The sequence below is a fragment of the Microchirus variegatus genome (assembly GCF_963457635.1).
Source record: "Microchirus variegatus genome assembly, chromosome: 23".
Taxonomy (NCBI): Eukaryota; Metazoa; Chordata; class Actinopteri; order Pleuronectiformes; family Soleidae; genus Microchirus; species Microchirus variegatus.
In genome coordinates this window covers 16,230,360-16,253,617 of record NC_139824.1, presented here as the reverse complement: position 1 = coordinate 16,253,617, position 23,258 = coordinate 16,230,360, and the positions used below count along the sequence as shown (strand labels likewise).

General features: G+C 41.7%; 1 protein-coding gene across 1 annotated transcript in view; it reads right to left on the bottom strand.

Annotated features, from left to right (window-relative positions):
- Positions 1-23,051, bottom strand: part of grin2bb (glutamate receptor, ionotropic, N-methyl D-aspartate 2B-b) — a gene marked incomplete at its 3' end in the record, with an annotated part of 70,213 nt that extends 47,162 nt beyond the window's left edge. The window contains exon 1 of the mRNA XM_083909460.1: positions 22,293-23,051. Within this exon, the coding sequence (XP_083765586.1) occupies positions 22,293-23,033 (741 nt within the window). The 5' untranslated portion in view covers positions 23,034-23,051. The remainder of the gene's footprint in view (positions 1-22,292) is intronic.
- Between the last annotated feature and the right edge of the window lie 207 nt (positions 23,052-23,258).

Sequence of the window (23,258 nt, the reverse complement as noted above, 5' to 3'; positions counted from 1 at the left end):
AAACACACTTTCACACAACGCTGACACACACACACTGTCGTCCATGTCAATGAAACATCTTTGCCAGTGAGGTGTCAGGGGCTGGATGAGTCAAACCTATTAAAGGCGATTTCACACCTATAGTTCGATTGCTTTGGTCTGCACCAGTCAGGACAATGTTACAATGAAGCAAACGGACGTGGGTAAGGTTTAAGTTCACATATGCGGAACTCTAAACGAACCAAAATAGACCGCGACGACCATCAGCACGGGAACCGGACTAACCCCCCTGATTTCCACCGAAGTTGATTGCTGCCACTTTAATCGATACGAGCATTTCCAGCGGGCGGGATTGACGCTGGGCAGAGGAGGACGTCGCAAAACCTGGCGTTCCGCACCGCTGACGCGCGCCTGGTGGGAATTCATGGAAATCCCGTATCTCATCTCATATCCATAATGCAATGTACACTAGACCTTTTCGTCCTGTTTGGTTTAGTTACTTTCACACACCAAAGTAGAGCGGATAAAGCGGTCCGAGACCACCCCTTCACCGGTATGTTTGGTGCGCACCAAAGTACAGAGATTGCGGACAGCGGAGAACAAACAGATTCCAGCGGTACCATTTTTATCACTCTACGACCAAGATTCACGGATCCAGCCCCAAAATAAGAGCAAACCAACAACCGACTTTCAAGAAATACAACCAAAAACATTGTCTTACCTTTGCTGTTTATCAAAACAAACATCTCTTTGATAAAACCTCTGTAATTTCACTCTGCTTCACTTCAGCAGCATCAGACTTTGCACAGCTCATGTCCACATGTTGCTACGTGACCTCCGTGTGTTTTTAAGCTCCTGCTGCACATTTCAAAAGTGATATTTGCTTTAAAATACAATTTTTTTTAGGCGAGAGAAAAAAATTCCTTCATTTATACTGTGTTCCATGTACATTTACTCTGACACAGTGGCATCTACAGTGAAATCTCACAAGTGTTATCTGCAGTTAGAGCTTGTAACTGCAGAGATATACTCTATTTAGTTTGGGCATTTTGTCATTTTTTCAAGCAGGGACTCCAAAAAGAGGGTCAGGGAAGAAGTGGTTAATAACGTGCTAACGACTAGTTAGCCGCCAGCTACGGTGTCGTTGTACAGTTGTCAGTGATGCAACAGGTCAACAGGGAAACACCGAATACTATAAAGGAAAAAAGGGGGAGGGGGGGTATATTACCACCTCGTGTAGTAGCAGCTGACGCACTTCACTCAATAAAGCAGGGACAGTCGTCCATTTAAATTCAGCCTGGTCTAGACTTCACAGTGCAAGGAAACATACTGAGAGTGAGTCGATTTGGCTCAGATTGTCGTGGACACTTCTTCTTCTTCTTCTTCTTCTTTGGAGCCTCGAGCAGAAGGGGACAAAAAAAAAGGGGGGGGATTTGGCGACTCATCTCCATGTCACGCCAATGAAAGCCCGTCTCCAATTAGATCTGCGGTGACACAGTGGCCTCACGCTGATCCATGAGACCCGGTGGGAGGAAGGAGAGAGGGTCGAGAGTCAGAGCACAAGAAAGGAACATCGAGAGAGAGAGAGGGAGAAAGAGAGGGAGGGGGGGGGGGGTTAAGGCTGAGAAAGATAGGGAAGAGACTCACTTGAGAAAACAGATAAAGCCTTACTGGCAGAGTCTCACACACACACACACATACACACACACACAGATCTTTCCACTTCATCACACTTGTCTTTTTCCACCTTTCATCCTCCCTCCCTCCCTCCCTCCTCAGTCTCTCTCTCCTCCTCACAGTCTGAGTCCTGCCTCTGCTGCCGTCAGTCGTCCTCGGTCCTCAGAGTTCAAACCCGAGCGTGTTAATTGCTCTCGCATGTGGCCGCTTCGCTCGCATCACATCACGGTGCATCACCGTATCATTTTTAAAACACGTCCCAGAATGTCGGAAAAAAACCTCTTCCTATTTGTGTGGAAGGTGGTGAAATACGAGTCAGTCCCACGTCGGTCAGTGCAGCGACCGCGGTAATGATGGAGCTGCTCTGTAAACAGGACGCTGTCGTCTGGTTAAACGCTCGCTTTAGCAACACGACAACAGTCATTTCATCGCTTTGAGTTAACCGTGAAGCTGGTGTTCTGGTCATTTCTTCATTTTGACATCATTTGTTATATAAAATACATAGATCATAAACGTATATGTCATTTTTTATATATATATATATGTGTGTGTGTGTGTGTGTATATATATGGTATATACATATATATACAGATACAAATACATATAAAAAAATTAATTATATATATATAATATAACAAATTTATAAAAACAAACATATGTATGTGTATATATGTATATATATTACATACACACATATATAGAATTTTATATCATTTGTTTATATACGTGTGTGTGTATGTATGTATTTATATGTATGTGTGTAGATATATATATGTATATATACACTGTATATACACATATATACATATATACATATACACATATATAAATATATATGTATGTATATATATGTGTATATATATATATTTATACACATACATATATACATACACATATATATACACACATATACAAATTATTTGTACGTGTATGTATGTATATATACGTGTGTATATATATGTATCTGTATATATTTTATATATACAGATACATATATAAATATACGTATACATATACATATATATACACATACATATATAAATATACGTATACATATATATACACACATACATATATAAATATACGTATACATATCTATATATATACACACATACATATATAAATATACGTATACATATATATACATATACACATACATATATAAATATATGTATACATATACATATATATACACGCATACACATGAAACACAGTCAGAACGGGCGACACATGAATATCCTCGCTAACACAAAGGGCTTCTGACGTGGCATTTTACCTCCAGAGGGGGAAAAGAGCGAGATCTGGAACAAGTTTTAACCGGTCTGCACCACAACAACAACAACAACAACAGAAGAAATACCTGGTGGTACAGATAGTGACCACTTCCCTTCACTCACAACTCATGGAACAAAGATTCCTTATTAATTGTGCTGCATTTGAAGGTTTCACATGAAAACACTATCAATTCTTCAGTTACTCCACATTAATGTGCTGCACATTACGAAGAGCAAATATCCCTGGAGTCCTGACTCCAGTGAACGAAAACCACCCAAAAGTATTTAATACATTTAATGATGAATAATTAGGACTCATTAATTACGTTTTTCACTGTAAGCCAGGTATGATAAAGCAACCGTCAGACTCCATTAAAGCACGAGAGGGTTTCAATTATCTTCTCCGAGAAACTCCGTCATGTCTTCAATTTTGCGCCGCGAGAGGCCGAGACGAGCATCAGCCGTCAGTCGTCTGATTAAAGCAAATTAATTTCTGTCTCGCAAAAGCACTTTCATTACACAACACAACACACGCACACGCACACTTTCATACAAACACCCACTGACTCCTCTGAAAGCACCAGAAAACCTCGTCTTTGCCTGGAGCTTTTTTTTTTTCTCCTCCAGCTTCGCTCCGTCGCCGCGGCCGCAGCGCGCGCGGCGAGGAAGAAGGAAGCGATTAATTGTCTGATTCGATCTCCCGCTGTTCCGTCTGACGCCGCCGCCACCGCGGCAGCGCTCGCATCACGTCAGTCAAAGCCCCGAAAGCTTCTGTCAGAGGCGACGCGTGGCTCACAACAGCAGAGCAAATCAAGGCCGCGGATCGACCGCTGACTACTGCTAAGATGTTGTCGGATAAGATAATGAAGGCACGAGGAGGAGGAGGAGGAGGAGGAGGAGGGAGTGTGTTTAAGCATCATCACCTTTGGACTCACTGTTTAATGGGAAGCTCCTTTACGCCGAGTTTATTAAGCTCGTTTCAAACGCAGGTAATTAATCACCGACACTTGGGAGTCTCTGCACGCCGATTGGGCCGAGAGCCAACCAATCCATGCGAGCAGGAGAAACCAATTATGCTCGACCCCTGCTGCCACATGACCCGGCTATGCATCCATCCAGTTTGTGTGCAATGAAAGAGAGAGATGTGGAGATATCCCCCATGAACCCACTACATTTGGTGTATTTGATAAAGCCTTGTTTGTGCATTTTAAAAACCTGAATGGGAACAAGCAAAAGTCTTAAAATATTGATGATATTCATGAAATAAAACACTGCATAGCTTAAAGTCGCAGTAGTGTGCCGGACGCGCGCCAAAAATGACGTCATATCCTGTGTTGCGCCGGGCTCGTGAGCTCCAAAAAGTGTCGTGGCGCTAGCCTTCTGAATTGTTGTGACTTTGTCGGCTGTGGCGCGCGCTAACTCTTAATTTTTTACGTAAAACTGGCCGAGCAGGTCCGCTAGTACACGCATTTGTATGACTCTTCTGTCCGAGAGCACCGAGTCGGACTGGAGTCGGACTGGAGTCGGACTGGAGTCGGACTGGAGTTGGACTCTGCGTTCTGCACACGGGTCAAAATTTCCTCACCGGTCTTTGAACCCGGAAGTAGGAGGAGATGACGAGGTTGAGTCAGACGTACACGGTACAATAAATTGATTTACTCGATCTACTCGGACTATGCAAGTTGTCCAGTTGCCCGTCTTAGTCAGACTATGGCCTTAGCTGGATTAAACTGTGATGTGTTAAACACAAAAAATTGCTTTCTAAATCACTGCAGCCGCCACATTTTCCTGCACTGAGACACTAGCGAACATGTATGAGGATTAATGCCGTTAGTTGCACCTGAGCTCTTCCTGTGATCACGAGTCGAGGAAAAATGTCTGCAGGAGAAACACTCGCCGCTTTCAGGTGAGCTCTTCACGGTGACTCAGCGCCAATCGCCGGGAACGTTTGCACCTCTTCAAATCAGAGAATTAAAGCAACAGAGTGAACAGTTTGGGTGAAAAATAACCAGATCCATTCAGCTCTTTATCTGAGAGACATGAGAAAACACTAGAGACATGAAAAAAGACAGAAAAAAAACAGCGAAGAACGGCAGTCAGTGTGTTTACGTGAATGTTAAAAGTCCAATTTTAGTCGGACTAAGACACGTAAACACATTAGTTTGACTGAAATCGAGCTAGCCTTAGCTGGACTGATAATGCGAGTCATAGTCTGATTACTCCTGCACATATATACGCTTAGTTGGACTGGAGTTGAACTGGAATTGGACTGGAGTTGGACTGGAGTTGGACTGGAGTTGGACTGGAGTTGGACTAGTTGGACTGGATTTGGACTGGAGTTTGACTGGAGTTGGACTGGAGTTGGACTATTTGGACTGGATTTGGACTGGATTTGGACTGGAGTTGGACCGGTGTTGGACCGGAGTTGGACCGGAGTTGGACCGGAGTTGGACCGGAGTTGGACCGGATTTGGACTGGAGTTGGACCGGAGTTGGACCGGATTTGGACTGGAGTTGGACTGGAGTTTGACTGGAGTTGGACCGGAGTTGGACCGGAGTTGGACTGGAGTTGGACTGAGGAGATGACGAGGTTGAGTCAAACGTACACGGCACAATAAATTGATTCACTCGATCTACTCGGACTATGCAAGTTGTCCAGTTGCCCCTCTTAGTCAGACTATGGCCGTAGCTGGATTACACTGTGCATGTATACGTACCGAGTGTGTCACAAGGGCAGTGTGGCTGCTCTAATCCGTGAACAAACGCCTCAATAAAAAGCAGAACTCACGGGTGAGAACGTATCGTCTGTGACACAGACATTCAACAGACCAAGGTTTTTCCCCTGCGAGCTAGTGTCTGCGTACCAGGCTAATGATGTCTTAGGCTTTTTTCTCTGAGTTCTATTATTTCCCCGCTGGTGCTTAAGGTTAAAGCTGAACTGAAACACCGTTTTTCCCCTCGCAGAAAAAGGGAAGAAAAAAAAAGAGACAGATTCAATATTGGTAAAAGAGCAGCTACGAGATGTGTGCTGAAAAACTCCACATATTTTTAGCACAATGGCATCTCTGTGGTGAAAAGTAAAGCGGGAAGTGGCTTTAGATTGAAGACCATGTTCCTCCGCTAATCTACAGGTGTAAGAGTTTCATGTTCCTTCCCTTCTCTATCCTCCCTAACACCCATAGACCCTGCCTTTTTCCAGTTCTGCTCACATCTCTAACAAGCACACATCGGGTGCAAAGTGCGAGGCTGGAGTCAAGTGCGGCGTGCGACGAGCGACGTGCAGAGTTCAGAACCTTGTCATGATGCGCTTTTCCTTTCAGCTCGTCTTTGTCATCCCTCTGTGTTTGTCGAAGCGCTAACACTCCACCATCCCTCCCTCATCCCTCCACCACCAAGTCCAACAACTCCTCTCTCCTTTGCTTGTGCTTTTCCATTAAAAGTCAGACTTTTATTCATCAAAAGAGTTGCAAAATGAATAGAAAATATAGTCAAGACATTGACAAAATAAAGAAATAATGACTTTTATTCCAAATAAAACTGTTTTCAGCTGTGCTAACATCATCGCACAAGGGTTTTCTAATCATCCAATCGCCTTCTGACGCCATTAGCAAACACAATGTACCATTAGAACACTGGAAATGGGCCTCTATACACCTATGTACATATTCGTTTTTACTACATTAACAATGTATAGAGTGTATTTCTGATTAATTTAATGTTATATTCATTGGAAAAAAGTGCTTTTCCTTTAAAAATAAGGACATTTCTAAGCGAGCCCAAACTTTTGACTGGTAGTGTAGAGTGCTCCATCGTACACCGCTTTCATGTTAGCGTGAATGCACCATGTTTGCGTTGGCACGGAGACGAAAACACTAAAAGTTACATACAAATACACTGTTTTATAATCATTATATCCTCATTCTCACAAGTGCATGTATTTTTAAATGGCGATTTAACCAAAATTGAGGCCACGCGGGAGTGAAACAATCTGCATTTCTATCCTCTCTCAAATTTTGATTGGCTAGAGACATGAGCAAAAACTAGAGACATAAGCAAAGGGGGAAACGGGGGAGAACATGCATGTTAAAAGTCCTATTTTAGTCGGACTAAGACAAGTAAACACATTAGTTTGACTGAAATCGAGCTAGCCTTAATTGGACTTCCATCTATCTAGATAACGCGAGTCGTAGTTTGATTACTCCTGCATGTACACGCTTAGTTGGACTGGAGTCGGACTGGAGTTGGACTGGAGTCGGACTGGAGTCGGACTGGAGTCGGACTGGAGTCGGACTGGAGTCGGACTGGAGTTGGACTCTGCGTTCTGCACACGCGCCAAAATTTCCTCACCGGTCTTTGATCCGGAAGATGACGAGGTTGAGTCAGACATACTCTATTATGCAAGTTGTCCAGTTGCCCCTCTTAGTCAGACTATGGCCTTAGCTGGATTAAACTGTGTGTTGTGAGTTGGACTGGCGTTGGACTGGCGTTGGACTGGCGTTGGACTGGCGTTGGACTGGCGTTGGACTGGCGTTGGACTGGAGTTGGACTGGAGTTGGACTGGAGTTGGACTGGAGTTGGACTGGAGTTGGACTGGAGTTGGACTGGAGTTGGACTCTGGTCAAAAATGTCCTCGTCGGTCTTTGACTCGGAAGTACGAGGAGATGACGAGAAAATTCGGGGCTTTAGTCGACCAAGAGTTTCTTTGGTTGATTACAGCCCTGGTTCTCTCTGCATACACCTGCGTCGCCTCCATTTATCATCACGTCGGCTCTTGAATCAGATCGTGTTGGATAAGTGTTGGCACCAGAGAGAGTCAAAAAAAAAAAAAAAAAAAAAAATCAATCACTTCCACCCTTTTCCCTTTCATCGTCCTCTCTCGTAAGCCCTTCCTTCAGTTTCACCGCTGCTCTGTTCGCAGCATAACTCTGCATGATCGTCCTCTAAATGTCACTCAAAAATGTCAATATATTAAAGAAAACAAACAAATCTACAAAAGACGTCCTCTCCCTGAGATCATTTCCCCCCCGTTCTGCCTCCACTCTCACCGTAGCTGCTGCTCCAGACTTTTTTTTTTTCTTTGTTTGACTGACAGCAGCTGGTCTGTCAAAGACAAGAGGGAAGTGGGAAAAGTGAAGGAGAAGGAGAAGGAGAAGACACTCGGGGAGAACAGGGGAGGAGTGAGGGATGGAGAAAGACATTTCTAATTCAAAGAGACATGCAGCGTTTCCGTGGCAACTCTGTTTCCATAGAAACGGCTGTGCTAAAGATGCCATTAGTGTAAAAAAAGAAGAAGAAATATCTGCTCACGCTCGACTGCACTGCATGTAAAAACATATCTGTTCTTACTTATCCACACACACACACACACACACACACACACACACACACCTGAGGTCAATGACAACAGCTCAGTTACAGCAGGGTTTGTCTCTTCAGGAGGTAAAGAAGTGACAAAATTCACTCGCTAATATTATTAACTTTGCCCGTAAGCGTCAGCGCGACACTTCGCTCTTTAAATGACTTCCTTCCTCTTCCCTCAGATCAAGCTGCAGGGGGAGAAAGAGAAGAAAAAAAATAATCCTCCCATTTAATATTGTTTCATTGACCGTGACAGTCGACAGGCTGGGACCACCCACTCATTCACACACACACACACACACACACACACACACGTACTATATATATATCTATAACTATAGCACAGAATAAGCCACGCTGTGTTTAAAGTCTCCGCTTTCCCTGAGTCAAACGTGTCAGAGTGTTTTTGTAGTGGACGGCTGCAGACGAATCAACATAATGAGACGGATTTATGTCACTGCTTCATCTGAACAAAATGTCCCTGAACATGACGCCACATCATCACCATCACCACACCCTCCCCCTAAGGTATAAAGCTTTACCATAGAAGACTGAAAACATAATTTATAGCCACAATATTCACTTTAATGACAAAAATAATGCACATAATCACCCATAACTTAAATACTACTCTGCCGGTCAAAAGTTTGGGCTCAACGAGACACTTTTTGTTGCGTTTTTCCATTAAAAGTCAGACTTTTATTCATCAAAAGAGTTGAAAAATGAGAAGAACATCAGTCCTTGTAGATGAACCCTTTTGGAACTCTTATTTCTAAGTGTGTATGAGGACAAGCCGAAGAACCTTATATGGTTCTTCTTAGCACTTTTAATTCTAAGAGTGTACGAGGACAAGCCAAAGAACCATATATGGTTCTACTTAGCACTTTTAATTCTAAGAGTGTACGAGGACAAGCCAAAGAACCTCACATGGTTCTACTTAGCACTTTTAATTCTAAGAGTGTACGAGGACAAGCCGAAGAACCTTATATGGTTCTACTTAGCACCTTTATTTCTAAGAGTGTACGAGGATTATCCGAAGAACCTTACATGGTTCTACTTAGCACCTTTATTTCAAAGAGTGTACGAGGACAAGCCGAAGAACCTTACATGGTTCCACTTAACACTTTTATTTCTAAGAGTGTACGAGGACAAGCCGAAGAACCTTATATGGTTCTACTTAGCACTTAATTCTAAGAGTGTACGAGGACAAGCCGAAGAACCTTGTATGGTTCTACTTAGCACTTTTAATTCTAAGAGTGTACGAGGACAAGACGAAGAACCTTGTATGGTTCTACTTAGCACCTTTATTTCTAAGAGTGTACGAGGACAAGCCGAAGAACCTTATATGGTTCTACTTAGCACTTAATTCTAAGAGTGTACGAGGACAAGCCGAAGAACCTTGTATGGTTCTACTTAGCACTTTTAATTCTAAGAGTGTACGAGGACAAGCCGAAGAACCTTGTATGGTTCTACTTAGCACCTTTATTACTAAGAGTGTACGAGGACAAGCCGAAGAACCTTATATGGTTCTACTTAGCACCTTTAATTCTAAGAGTGTGGAGAAGAGAGAAGTGCAACAGAAAGAGAGCGACAATGACAAAACCCACACAAATTATGTGGAAAAAACAAAGTCAGTCCATCTAAGGTGGAACTACGTCGCTATGGAGACAAAGAAGTGGTTCTAATAACGCAGAACCAAACTTGTAATGGAACTGGTTATATTTGGGGCTAAGGTTTGAATTGTGGTGATGGTTCAGGTTAGCGAAAACACAATGTACAATCGTGTGTGTGTGTGTGTGTGTGTCAACACTACCCTGCAGGAGCAAATATAAGATTTGGAACGTCACATTTCTTGCACAGATGGGGGGGGGGGGGGGAAACCAACACAGCCTCAGGACAGACCAACCACGAGCAAAGGGAACGGTGTTCATCGCCTATTTTACTGCTATAAAAAAAGGCAGATATGGCATTTCCTCGACATCGGGTTCAAACATAACGTTATAAAACATGGTTATTAATATGCATCGCTCTTATGTTTGTAATCCCTTGAACTAAATATAGAACGTTGCCCCGCAGGGGGTGAGAAGAACCACTGGTGTTGAGAGTATTATGTACTGGAATCATCTCGGGGCCAATTCCAATTCTTAACCCTCAAGCTCAAACCTTAATCTTAACTGGCCCTTAAAACTAAGTGTTGAGGGTTATTTTGTCACTTAGAAATGGGACACCCCTTAAACGCAGATACGTCTTCAGACTGTAGGGGGCAGAATAACGCGACTATTGACAAAAGAACGAAAAATAAAAATAAATGTTTCGCAACAATGACGTCAGTAATCCATAATATGGGCCTAAACTAAGATGATACAATGGTTTTCATCATTTTTATATCTCTAACAAAGAAAATACTTCATTTGTAGCGTACTCGTTTCGCCATTTTTGTTACGTGAAAACACGCAATGCATTCTGGGTAGCCCTTGCTCCCGAGGGTGGTCTCGGGAAATGTCAACATTGAGGGCGATGCAGCCCTTAAACTTGACCCTCAACTTAATTTTTCTGAGAACAGGGACAGCACTTGCACTAGAGCAGGGGTGTCGAACTCATTAGCATAATGGTTACCCTCAAAGGGTCAGATGTAACTGTTATACAGATAAAAAAAATGTAACTAAATGTAGCCAAAGATAATATCAAATAAAGCTAACTACTCTGTAACATATCACTAAATAACTTTCTGTATTTATTACTTGTTCAATTTCACACGTCGCACGATGCGTACACTGCGATCTAGCGGCGGTGCCGTCACTTTGCGGCTAGCGCAATCGCAGTGCATTGTGGGAAATGTAGTTTATGGTCAACGCCACACCTTAAAATAAGCATAGAGATTTTTAAGACCAATTAATCACTCACGGGTTGCATAAAATGAGGTGGTGTTGCCACATCTGGCCCCCCGGGGCCTTGAGTTTGACACATGTGCACTAGAGGGAGCACGCATTTTTGAGATTGAGGGTTAAGATTGAGGATTAAGCAAGGAATTGGAATTCACCCTTCGACCTCGGCGCCATTGTCATCATTTAGCCGTCAGCCGTGACGCGACCACGTCCAGAAGAGCGACAGCAGCTTCCTGAAACGCTCGCTGCACATCGTCGTCCACCTGCGAGTAAGTTCAGCGGCTTCAAGTGTGCACTCGTGTTGCGGAGAATGTTGTCGTTAACCACAGCGGGAGGTCAGAGCGTGGTGTTAATGTGGGTGTTGTTGAGCTTATTGGAGAAGCGAAAAGAGCGACTGAGCGACTGAGCGAGTGAGTGTCGATGAAGGCGTCACTCCCTCCATACATAATGACCACAGAGTGAGTCGCTCTCTGCCAAAAGAGACTCACCAACTGTCACTGTCAGTAGATATTACTTCATGCTCCCCATTTCATGAATGCTCAATGTGCTCACGGCGAATCAGAATGAAATAATTACTCGGCGAGAGCTCGGAGAGGGCAGAGCCGTTAATACAGAGTCTGTGGTTTCAATCCCTGACTCGTCCTCTATCACATGAGCAAAGGGTAGCAAGTGTATGATATACGAGGAAAAAGTGCCCAAGGAATATGAGTTCCTTTGGCCTCAAAAAACGTCTGAATCAAGAAATTGTTTTTTGTATAATTGTTTTTCTTGTCTTACATCTGTTGTACATACATTTTGGATTTTGGAGGATTTTTACCACCTCAAAAACTGCCAGATCAGCATTTTTTTAAACAGGAAATGGGCAACAAACTGAGTTGGTATGTACTTTTAAATACGAGTGCAGTGCCAAAAAGTGTAAAAAGCATAATCAGCTAACTCAGGGGGCCCACAGTGCTGTGCGAGTGAGAGGGGGCGTGGCTACAGTAGAGCCAATGTTGATATGATGATATATGGAACGATATCTTTTGCGTTACTTAGCCAAACGAAGCCAAACTTGTCACCGCGCTTACTCTTTCCCGTAGGAAGACATTTGTGAAGTTTGAAATCAATCGGAGCATCGGTTCGAGAGATTTTTTTACTCTCAGGTAGCCGAAATTGCTGTGCGAGTGAGAGGGGGCGTGGCTACAGTAGAGCCAATGTTTTAATGATATATCGAACGATATCTTTTGCGTTACTTATCCAAACGACGTCAAAATTGGTGCCACGCTTACTCGTGCCCGTAGCAAGACATTTGTCAAGTTTGAAATCAATCGGAGCATCGTTTCTAGAGATATGCAAATAACAGACGGACGTTCCTGCAATTTATAGATAGATTCTGCTGCTGCCGCCCTGAAAAAAGAGACCTTTGGGACAAACCAGGTTAAATGAAGGTTAAATATATAATAATGTGTCGTCAACTTGAGTTTTGTAACCTCTATTTGGACTTTGTATTCTGCTGCACCTTCAGAGGAAAATGTGACGTACGGGAACTTTGTTACACAACCAGCAACTGCAGCTGCTTTGTTAGACGTGTGAAACACATGAGCAAAAGGAAAAATAAAACTAAAACACCCGCTGGCTCAAAAATGCTTTGTCTGTAGTAAAAAAAAAACACAAACAGGTACTGCAGTATCAAAGATATGATAATAAAAAATATTTGTTTTTAATTTGTTCAAAGGTAAGTTATGACTGTTTGGATGTAACGTGGGATTTAGTTGATGTATTAAAGGAAACGTAAGCCTGAAGCAAAGCGTTTTCCTGCTTCTTCTGTTCCTCATCTCTGTGATGAACGTAAACCACGGCACTTTCTCGACACCGTGCAATTACTGCAGACGAGACTCAACCTTTTCTGCCTGTTTGGGGATTAAAAAACCCAGGAGAAAGTCAGCCGGCTTCATATTTAAGAGCCTTTGCTTTAGTCTGACGCAAAAGCGTGAAAACCAACACACTTTTGTGACATTTTTTTCTGCTTCAGCTTTTTACGTCTTCTTATCTTTCATCTCTCACAGAGTGAAGCACAGTTTCATGACCGGTGGTGAAACAACTCACTCTGATATTTACACCTAAAAAAAATTATCTTAGCTTTGAAGCCCTGATGATACTACATGGTGAAATGTATACAATATATATACATATGGAGATACGTATCTATATCTATAGATACATATATATACAGATATATATATCTATATCTTCCATATACAGTTACACACATATATATATATATACACACACACACACACACATATAGGTGTGTATACTGTATATATATATATACATACATATACACACGTATACGTGTATATATATATATATACACACATATATACACGTGTGTATATATACACGTGTGTGTATATATATATACACACGTGTGTATATATATATATACACACACACACACAAACACACGTGTATATACACACACATATACACACGTGTGTATACACTCACATACACATATGCGTGTATATACACACACACACGCGTGTATACACACATACGCGTGTATACACACACACGCGTGTATACACACACACGCGTGTATACACACACATATACACATACGTGTGTATATATATATATGTGTATACACACGTGTGTATATACTTATATACACACACACGTATATATGTATATACACACACACACACGTGTATATACTTATATACACACGTATATATACATATACACACACATGTAGTATACATACATATACACACACGTGTATTATACATACATATACACACACGTGTAGTATACATACATATACACACACACAGTATACATACATATACACACACACGTAGTATATATACATATACACACACGTGTATAAATATATATATATATACACACACACACATACACATACACATAAATACACATGCATATAAAGTACATATATACTTACATATATGCACACATACATATACATATATATATATGCACACATATACATCCATATATATATATACGCATCTATACATAAATGCATATATACACATATATACATAAATGCTTCATCAGTTTCAAAGTGAAAAACACAGCTTGCTGACATGAGCCCTGCAGACTCCTCTCTATCAGTGGAGATGGCTTTGATAGCGTCTTTGTTTTTTTCATAGCGCATCATCCAGGCTCCTCTGACAAGTTGTTAAACGATTTCATGAAATAAGGAAGACATCTGTCAGCATTAATGTGTTCGGTCCCACTGGCAACCACTTGACGCTCTTATTTTAAAACAGCACAGGCAGCTGCTGTGATTGGCACACGGATAACAGAATAGAACGCCGGAAAAAAACACAAAACAGTCCATCGCTTCAGTCTGATCAACGCACGCTACTTTAAAAGGTCACGGGGAAACAATTTTGTCACAAGCAAATCCTTTAAGCTGTCGTTTGTCAACGCTTTCAGAAACAACACCACACCTGAGCCTGAACAGCCGGGGAAGTAAATGGCCTTTTAATGCATAAAATGACGTAATGCTCTTCTAAAACACACAATATTATTTGCTGCTCAAGTGCATCAACACTGGAGATATGGAGCATTTATGCTGCCGTGACAACACAAAAATAAAATTAAATAAAATAAAGCAGCCACTTCCCTGGGTGTCATTTCTCAGACTGATCTCCTTCACATTACCGATGATGCCCCGAGTTAACAATTAGATTCTCGTGAATGACAGCGACCGCAGCGACGGAGACCGAATACTAATATCAGATAATAACCGCGTGAGGTATAATAATAATAATAATAATGATAATAATAATATGCAGGGAGCCGTTTATTATTCTCGTTTGTTCTTTCATTCTCTTGCCGTCTGGGATCGGCTCCTAATTGCAAAAGAGGGACATTACAGATGCAGCCCATCGTCCCCTCATGTACGACCAGCAGGTATAATATGAGGACATGGTGCACGCTGGGTAAAACGACAGGACTCACACAAACACACACAAACGCACACAAAAAGGGAACGACAACAACATGAAGAGAGAATAGAAAACAGGTCGTAACGTCACTGTATGGCAAATGCATGATGTGGTGACGAAAGAACAGTCTGGGTCTAAACAGAGATAATGATGTGATCATTTACTGTCATAGGTGTACCCTGCAGGACACCGTAGTTCCCTGACATTGTTAGGGAACTGAAGAGGAGGAGGAGTCTCTCAGGGCTCATTTTAGCGTTATTTTAGTGACAAAACCGTTGGTGAGGAATGAAATCAAGTGATTTTGAGGCAAAATAAAAACTTCACCTTCCAAAGTAGGAGCTGCAATTTCTTTATGAAGAGTGCAAGTGAGCATTTCATGGGTTATTCTGACATATTTAACGTTATTCAAACAAATAAAAACCAATATGTGAGGTATAAGCTGCCAAATATTTGCCTCATGATTGAAATCACGTGATTTTAGGCGCAGAAAACGTGTTTTAGGCTACAAGGTAGGAGCTGCAATCACTTTATTTTAAGTGCAAATTGTCATTTCATTGGTTGTGCTGACATATTAAGCGTTATTCAAACAAATAAAAACCAATATGTGAGGTATAAGCTGCTTAATATTAGCCTCATGATTGAAATTGAGAGATTTAGGGGCAGAAAATGTGTTTTAGGTTACAATTTAGGAGCTGCAATTACTTTATTTCAAGTGCAAATTGTCATTATATTGGTTGTACTGACATATTTAACGTTATTCAAACAAATAAAAACCAATATGTGAGGTATAAGCTGCTTAATATTAGCCTCATGATTGAAATTGAGAGATTTAGGGGCAGAAAATGTGTTTTAGGTTACAATTTAGGAGCTGCAATTACTTTATTTTAAGTGCAAATTAGCATTTCATGGATTGTACTGACATATTTAATGTTACACAAACAAATAAAAAGGAATAGTTGAGGTATAAGTTGCCAAATATGAGCCTCATGATGATTTTGAAGCAGAAAAAAAACATTGGCGGAGCGCAGCACGGTGCTATAGTTGTTTTACGCCGGTGACATTGATGCACTTTAGCTAGCAGCAGTCCAGGCTACCCGGCCTTCCATATACAGTTAATGCTAATGCTAACGTGATGATTGATTCAAGTTCTGAACGTCGATGGTACTCCTGCCGATCCGTGCGCGATCCATAGCAAGAATTCCGATGTCAATACGAGAAAAATGTGACAAAGTCAAAAAACTAAGTTTTGCACGTTAGCGAACCGATACGCTACAACGCGCTAGCTTGTTTGTTGCTCTTCTTGCGCGCGGTGTGGTCCATTTATCCATGAGTTTTTACTGTTGAGGTAGCCAACAGTTTAAGCTCTGGTTATGGTTTGAAAAAAACCCAAAAACAATGTGACGGAGAGGGAAAACACTTATGACGAATGGTACAGGACGCTCTTCCAAGCCATTATCATTGAACAGCAGCAACACACATACAGTACAGCACACACACACACACACAACAATAGATCTAGAACACCTCATTAGTTTCCACAGACACAGAGTTGAGCGTGGGCTGAGGCCAACTCTGTTGTCCGGTTACGCCGATACCAACACAACACATGGCACACGGTGAATTACTGGATCCGTTTGGTGCATAATGGGCCGACGCGTATCTGTGACACGGTCATTATGATAATAAATGCCGCTAAAAGCATCAGGCCGGGTTTATTTGGCCTCGCCGTGTCTCGTAGCGACACTGAAATAATCCAGTTTAAAGATCAAATACGCTCAAAGTGTGTCATGGAAATGGAATTACTGAGCGAGAGAGAAATCAGGTGGATGGAAAAACAAGGATTTCAGGAGGATCTGGAGCACCTGAAGGGAACGTTCAGAGTCACTGACGCTGGAAAAATCACTCGCTCACTCGCTCTTTCACAGATGTTTGCACATTAGCATGTGTGCACCCTCTATAGCAGGGGTTCTCAAAGTTTTGGTACCTGAGGGTCAATTTAGGAACCCAACACTGGACTGAGGGGAAAAAAAAGAAAAAAACTGAAATAAATCCCATTTGTAATAACTATGGCGTCCAAAGTTTGACAAAACCGACATACTATTTTACGTCGTCCAAAATGTGACAATTTTTTTGAAAAAAAAAATGTTGGTACAAAATTTGACAAAAGACGTCATTCAAAATTGTCGTTCAATATTTTACAATTTTTTGGGGAAAAAGTTTTTGTACAATACTGTCGTCCCAAATTTGAAAAAATAAATTAAAAAAAAAATTTGGTCCAAAATTTGACAAAAATGTCATACTATACAATTTCGTCCAAAATGTGACCATTTTTTTGAAAAAAAAATTTTGGTCCAAAATTTTACAAAAATGTACTATGTCGTCCAAAATTTGACAATTTTTTGGGAAAAAATTTAAACGCCAAAATTTGACCAAAAAAACCGTCATACTATACTGTGTCACTATGTCATCCAAAATTTGATGACATAGTAAAGTTCTACAGTTTACACTTATTGGTCTGTATCCATTAATGTCCAATAAACATTTAACTAGCTTAAGTAGCTCCTGGATTAAAACAGCTGTAATTCATTGCGGGGCCGCCAGAAATGTTTCTGCGGGCCGACATTGGCCCACGGGCCGCACTTTGAGAACCAATGCTCTATAGGATTCATTCCACCTCATTTATACAATTTTTACTTCTTCAATTTGACGTATTAATTCACGTGTATTCCAAAACTTGATGGAAAATCAATGAATTCCAATTGAGAAAATCATCTAATTAGTGGAAATCTTTTTTTGTAATTAATAGCGAATAATTTTTCACTCTTCAGGGAACAGATGAGGCCATTATGTTACATAATTATCCAGTTATTTACCCGTCCTCTATTATTGGTCCCGTGTGTATAACGTTTAGAAGATAACTGTGTTTGTATAAGTGTTAAACCGCTTTAAAAACACTGTGTTTTTAAAGCCTCAGAATAAGAATTTAGACGCATTAAAAAGGTAAAAGAGCGTTTCTTTACAGACAAACATCATCTGAAGTGGAAGCTTATTGTTCACATGAAGGAGGACACGTCCTTTCTGACACGCCAAGGCCACCGTAGTTCCCTGAAGCACTTTGGGAAAAAGGACGGCTGAACAAAAGGAGTTGTGCTTTTGTTACGATCTGCAGTCTCACTTTCACGTCGATTTTGATTCAGTCTGCAGACAATGAAGAGACGAGAATCTGGGTGTTTTTGTTTATTTTGTAGCTCACTGTTAAAAACCTGCCACTGATTTACCACGTAAATGTGTAAATAGACATCGATGCAGCTTTGTTTCAACAACACCTGCTGATGTTCATGTACAGTGAATAAAAGGAAGGATATTAAGACGCATTAGGTTTCACTGATTTGTATCAGGGACGTCCCGATACCGATCTGATATCAAAAACTTCAGTATCTACCGATTGCGATAAGACTCCGAAACACTCGTTTTAGACCTTTTACAACACATTGTTGTGCCGAGTCATATCTAGGACATGATTCTCCAACTGTGCAACAAATAACAGCCTGAAACATGACTCGGCTAAAATGCTTTTGCTGTTTTTTATTAACATTTTTACAGCCTGTGCAAAACGAAGCATGCGATATATTGAGGATTTTTTGGGATTTTATGCATTTTATCTGATATCTGATCCAATACCGATTCCAATCCAATATCACAACAGTTACGCCATATTTCAGTGGAATAATGGAATAAAGGGATACTGGTCGGCCAAAGACTCCCTTGAAATACATGAAATGTTATATATGTGCACTATAACTAACGATTATTTTCTCGATCAATCGCTGAATCGTTTGGTCCATAAAATGTCAGAAAATGTTAAAAAACGTTGATCAGTGTTTGTCAAACCTGGAAATAAAAAAATAAAAATTCAGTTTTAATGATTTCTTTGTTATGTGCAGCAAAGAAACAAAGAATATATTCACATTTAAGAAGCTAAAACAATCAGAAATCTGGTTTTAATCATGAAAAAATGCTGTTTATGTTGTGTTTAATCGATTATCAATATAGTTGACGATAAATTAGATTTTGTTTCAGGTCTAAAATCATACAAGTATTTTATGTATTTCATGACTCTAGAATCCAAGGATAATTGACGCACATGACAATATTGTCATCATCAAACCCATGTTTCTGTATAATTTCAACCTTCAAAATAACATCTCTGAGGTAAGATTTAAAGGCGCCATATGTAAGAATGTGGCCAAAAACGGTTACTACATTAAAAGGTCTTTTAGGTTTGGTTTTCTGACGTAACTGGCAACCCGTGGTTGCTCGGCGGCCGAGACTCTACTGACTGCAATGATCGGTAGACGGCGGTAGGTGGCGCCACATGCAAAAAAAAAATATTTGCAGTCTGCAAAATATTTTCTTTTAATGCAAATATTTTGTCTGTACTGTTGTTGTTAGTGAGTTCAGTTTGTTATATGAACATTATTCCTGAGTCTCTGTGACATATTAGGAGGATTTTATGGCCAGTTGCTTTAGATTTATTACATAATGCACCTTTAAGTACATTGACGTTCAAACACAGTGAAGTGCACAAATCCTCCTGTCTCTGTTTATGCATTTACACGAGATATTATCCCTTTTCTCCTCTAGCACTGTTTTTGACAGGAATAACAATTTCTCCCTATATATATATATATATATATATATATATATATATATATATATATGTGTGTGTGTGTGTGTGTGTGTGTGAGCGGTGGTTACCATGCCAACAGCATCCACTGCATTCATCCCCTCCTTTCAAACGGAGACGATGAACAACAGAAGAAGGAAAAAGCAGGATGTTTAAGGAGTAAAACATACAGAGTGTAACACAGGTGGCCTCTTATTACTCATATCTAACATTATCCTGGCGTCGCTCTCCGTTAGCGTTAGCGCCCTCCGTCGTCTCACTGTCGGCGCTAAAACCTGGTAATTGTACGTTGAGAAAAAAATCCTCTTCCTCCGTCACGCCCACACAAGTTGTGTTATTCCATCACCTACAGCCCTCCTCCGTCTTCATTCTCTTTTCTCTCCTCTTCATCTTCTCCCTCTGTCTCCATTCACTCTTCTTTTGTCCACTGGTGGATTTTTGTAAACGCAGCAGCTTGTTTTACAGCAGAAGAGAGAAGAAAGTGAAGAGAGTGCGTGACATAATCGCCTGAAGACCAGCGGAGGAGTCGCTCTGCTGCAGGGACGTCGACGCACTGATGCTTTTCTTCATTCAGGATTCAGTCAGATTTATTTAAAGGTTAAATGTGTGTGATCCTGCCTTAACCACTTCTTCCCTGACCCTCTTTTTGGAGTCCCCGAGTCCCGAAAATGAGAAAATGCCCAAACTAAATAGAATGAATCTCTGCAGATACAAGCTCTATGTGGATTATCTTGGTATCAAACTACAGATAACACTTGTGAGATTCCACCAGAGGTGTAAGTTTCACTGTAGATGCAACTGTGTCAGAGTAAATGTACGTGGAACACACCATAGATGAAGGATTTTTTTTCTCTCGCCTAAAGAAAATTGCATTTTAAAGCAAATATCACCTTTAAAATGTGCAGTAGGAGCTTAAAAACCCATGGAGGTCATGTAACAACATGTGGATATGAGCTGTGCAAAGTCTGATGCTGCTGAAGTGAAGCAGAGTGAAATGACAGAGGCTTTAGTAAAGAGATGTCTATGCGTTTGGCACAGTTTGGCACCATCTGTGCCATTTGAGATTTCTTAGGTACCAAATTATTAAAAACCCATTTAATTTTATTTACATGTCACTATTCGTCTAAAAAGAACTTGTTTTGAAAAAAAAGGAAAAAAAAGTATGATAACTAATCTTAATAATCATCAACTACTTGAAATCGATTTATTTCGGTTTGAGTGTTTTTAAGGAATTAAAACAAGATTTCTGCTTTTCCAGCTCCGTAAATGTGAATATTTTCTGGTTTATTTGCTCCATGTAGCAAAGAAATCTTTAAAACTGAATCGTTTTTGGACAAACACAAAGACATGTGAGAACTCCATTAATTGAGGAAACAATGGACAGATTAATAAATCCTGAAAATAATCCTTCATGTGTCAGGCAGCACTATCAGCCCTTCTGTGCACGTGTGTTAGTTGAGCAGCAGAATTCACTTCCTCTGAGTTTGAAATTCTCCGAGCCGCTTGCAGCCATCTTAATGCTTAATTAGTACGACGTTGCTCGTTGCCGTTGCTGTCTCCGTTTGTCTTGAAATTAATATCGAATCGCCTCCGCGTTGCCACGGCAACAAGAGACGCAAACGCCGCGTCACTGATAAAACACAGAGCGGAGCTGATGATGTGCAAACTCATTCGTCAGTAGTTTAAGCGTCAGTTATTATATCTATTTTAAAACTACACACGTTAAAGTTTTAAAGCTCACATAGAGTGTTAGTATATGTTAGTTATGGAGGTCTACTTACATACATTAACTTGTTTTTATGGTCAAAAACCTCCTAGTTGCTGTAAACGAGCCGATAGAAATCTCTCCTTACTGAAGCTCTCCTCAGCCACGATGTTTCGGATATAAATCTCACACCCAGAAGACAGAGTGTCTTGTGATTGGCCAATACCAGGAAGTGACATAATCAAAACACCAGCTCTCAAAGGAGCAGCAGCTCCCCCCTCTGGAGCGGTGGATGCACTGCAACTCATTATCAAAACATTATTTTAACAGTGTTTAAAAATAGCTTTGTCACGACTCCCCGCCGCAGTCCCTTTGACGACCTTTGACCCGGAGTCAGAAGACACTGTCGCTCGTGAAACACCTCCACAACGGACGTTATTCTTCTTCTGCGGTTCAACGAACGCAACCGGATGTGCCCGGACTAGTGCCCGGAGCAGGAGGATCCGCTGTTCAGGAGAACTGCTGTTTACGTGAACTGGACCGGGTTTTTTCAGAGATCTCGCTGAGCCAGAGATTACAATAAAACACAGCGTTCTCAGCAGTGGCTGAACTGTTTGTTTAGAACCTTCAGGGCTTCTTAAACAAGGTAATGACGCAGATACACACTAAAAAAAACAGCGTTAATTGGAACTTCCGGTCTAGGTCCGCGTTAATTATATATTTTTTTACATAATCCAGTGATATTGTGCAGATTCCCTACCTTGGCTGCCATGACCATGGAGGAGCCCCCTCTGATGCCCAGGATGGGGATGTGGGTCTGGGCAGAGATGAAGTCCAGGATCTGGGCGATGGCCTCCTGGTCCGTGTCGTCCCCGAACACCACGCCCTGCAGCGAGTTCCTGGACATCTGCGCGCAGATGCGGTTGATGATGCTCTTGGGGTCGGTCTCGTTCATGGTGACCACGTCCACTTTGGGCGGGAAGGGGATGTGGAGGAAGTCCTCCTTCTCCAGCCCGGCGCCCAGCGACACTTCACTAGAGTTGCCCACCAGGATGACGGCGATGCTGAGGGAATTGATCAGCTTGGGGCTGATCGGCGGCAGAGCCGGCGAGCCGGGGGAGTACGGCGGCGGGATGACGACGCCCCTCTGAGCGCCGCCGCCGCCTCCTCCCCCTCCTCCTCCTCCTCCTCCCCTCTGGCCTCCTTGTCCTCCCGAAGCACCTCCCGGTCCCGCACCCGGACCTCCACCCCTGCGCGACTCGCAGACGGGCAACAGGAGCGCGGAGAGGACGAGGAGGGAGACGGACAACGACAGGAAGGACAGAGTCACTCGAGGCTGAGGACACGGGTGGAAGAAGGAGACGTCCTGGGGAGGAGGTGGAGGAGGAGGAGGAGGATGATGGTGATGGTGGTGATGGTTGGTGGAGGAGGAGGGAGCGGAGACAAAGCGTTTGTCCTGAAGACGAGAAGGAGAGGGAGAGCGGTGGAGGCTGACAAGCATTGTGAAGGAGTGTAAATGCCGTCCCTGCAGAGAGAGAAAAACAGGGGAAAGATTAAGATTAAGATCATAAAGATGAAATGTTATTATTATTATTATGTAGTCCTCTGTAACAGAGAGCACATCATATCATTTTTGATTTGACAGAAAATCTGTTTATTTGTGTAGTTTTTCTATTTTCGACAGTATTTTATTGATTAATTGTATGTTTTTTTGTTTTTTTTATTC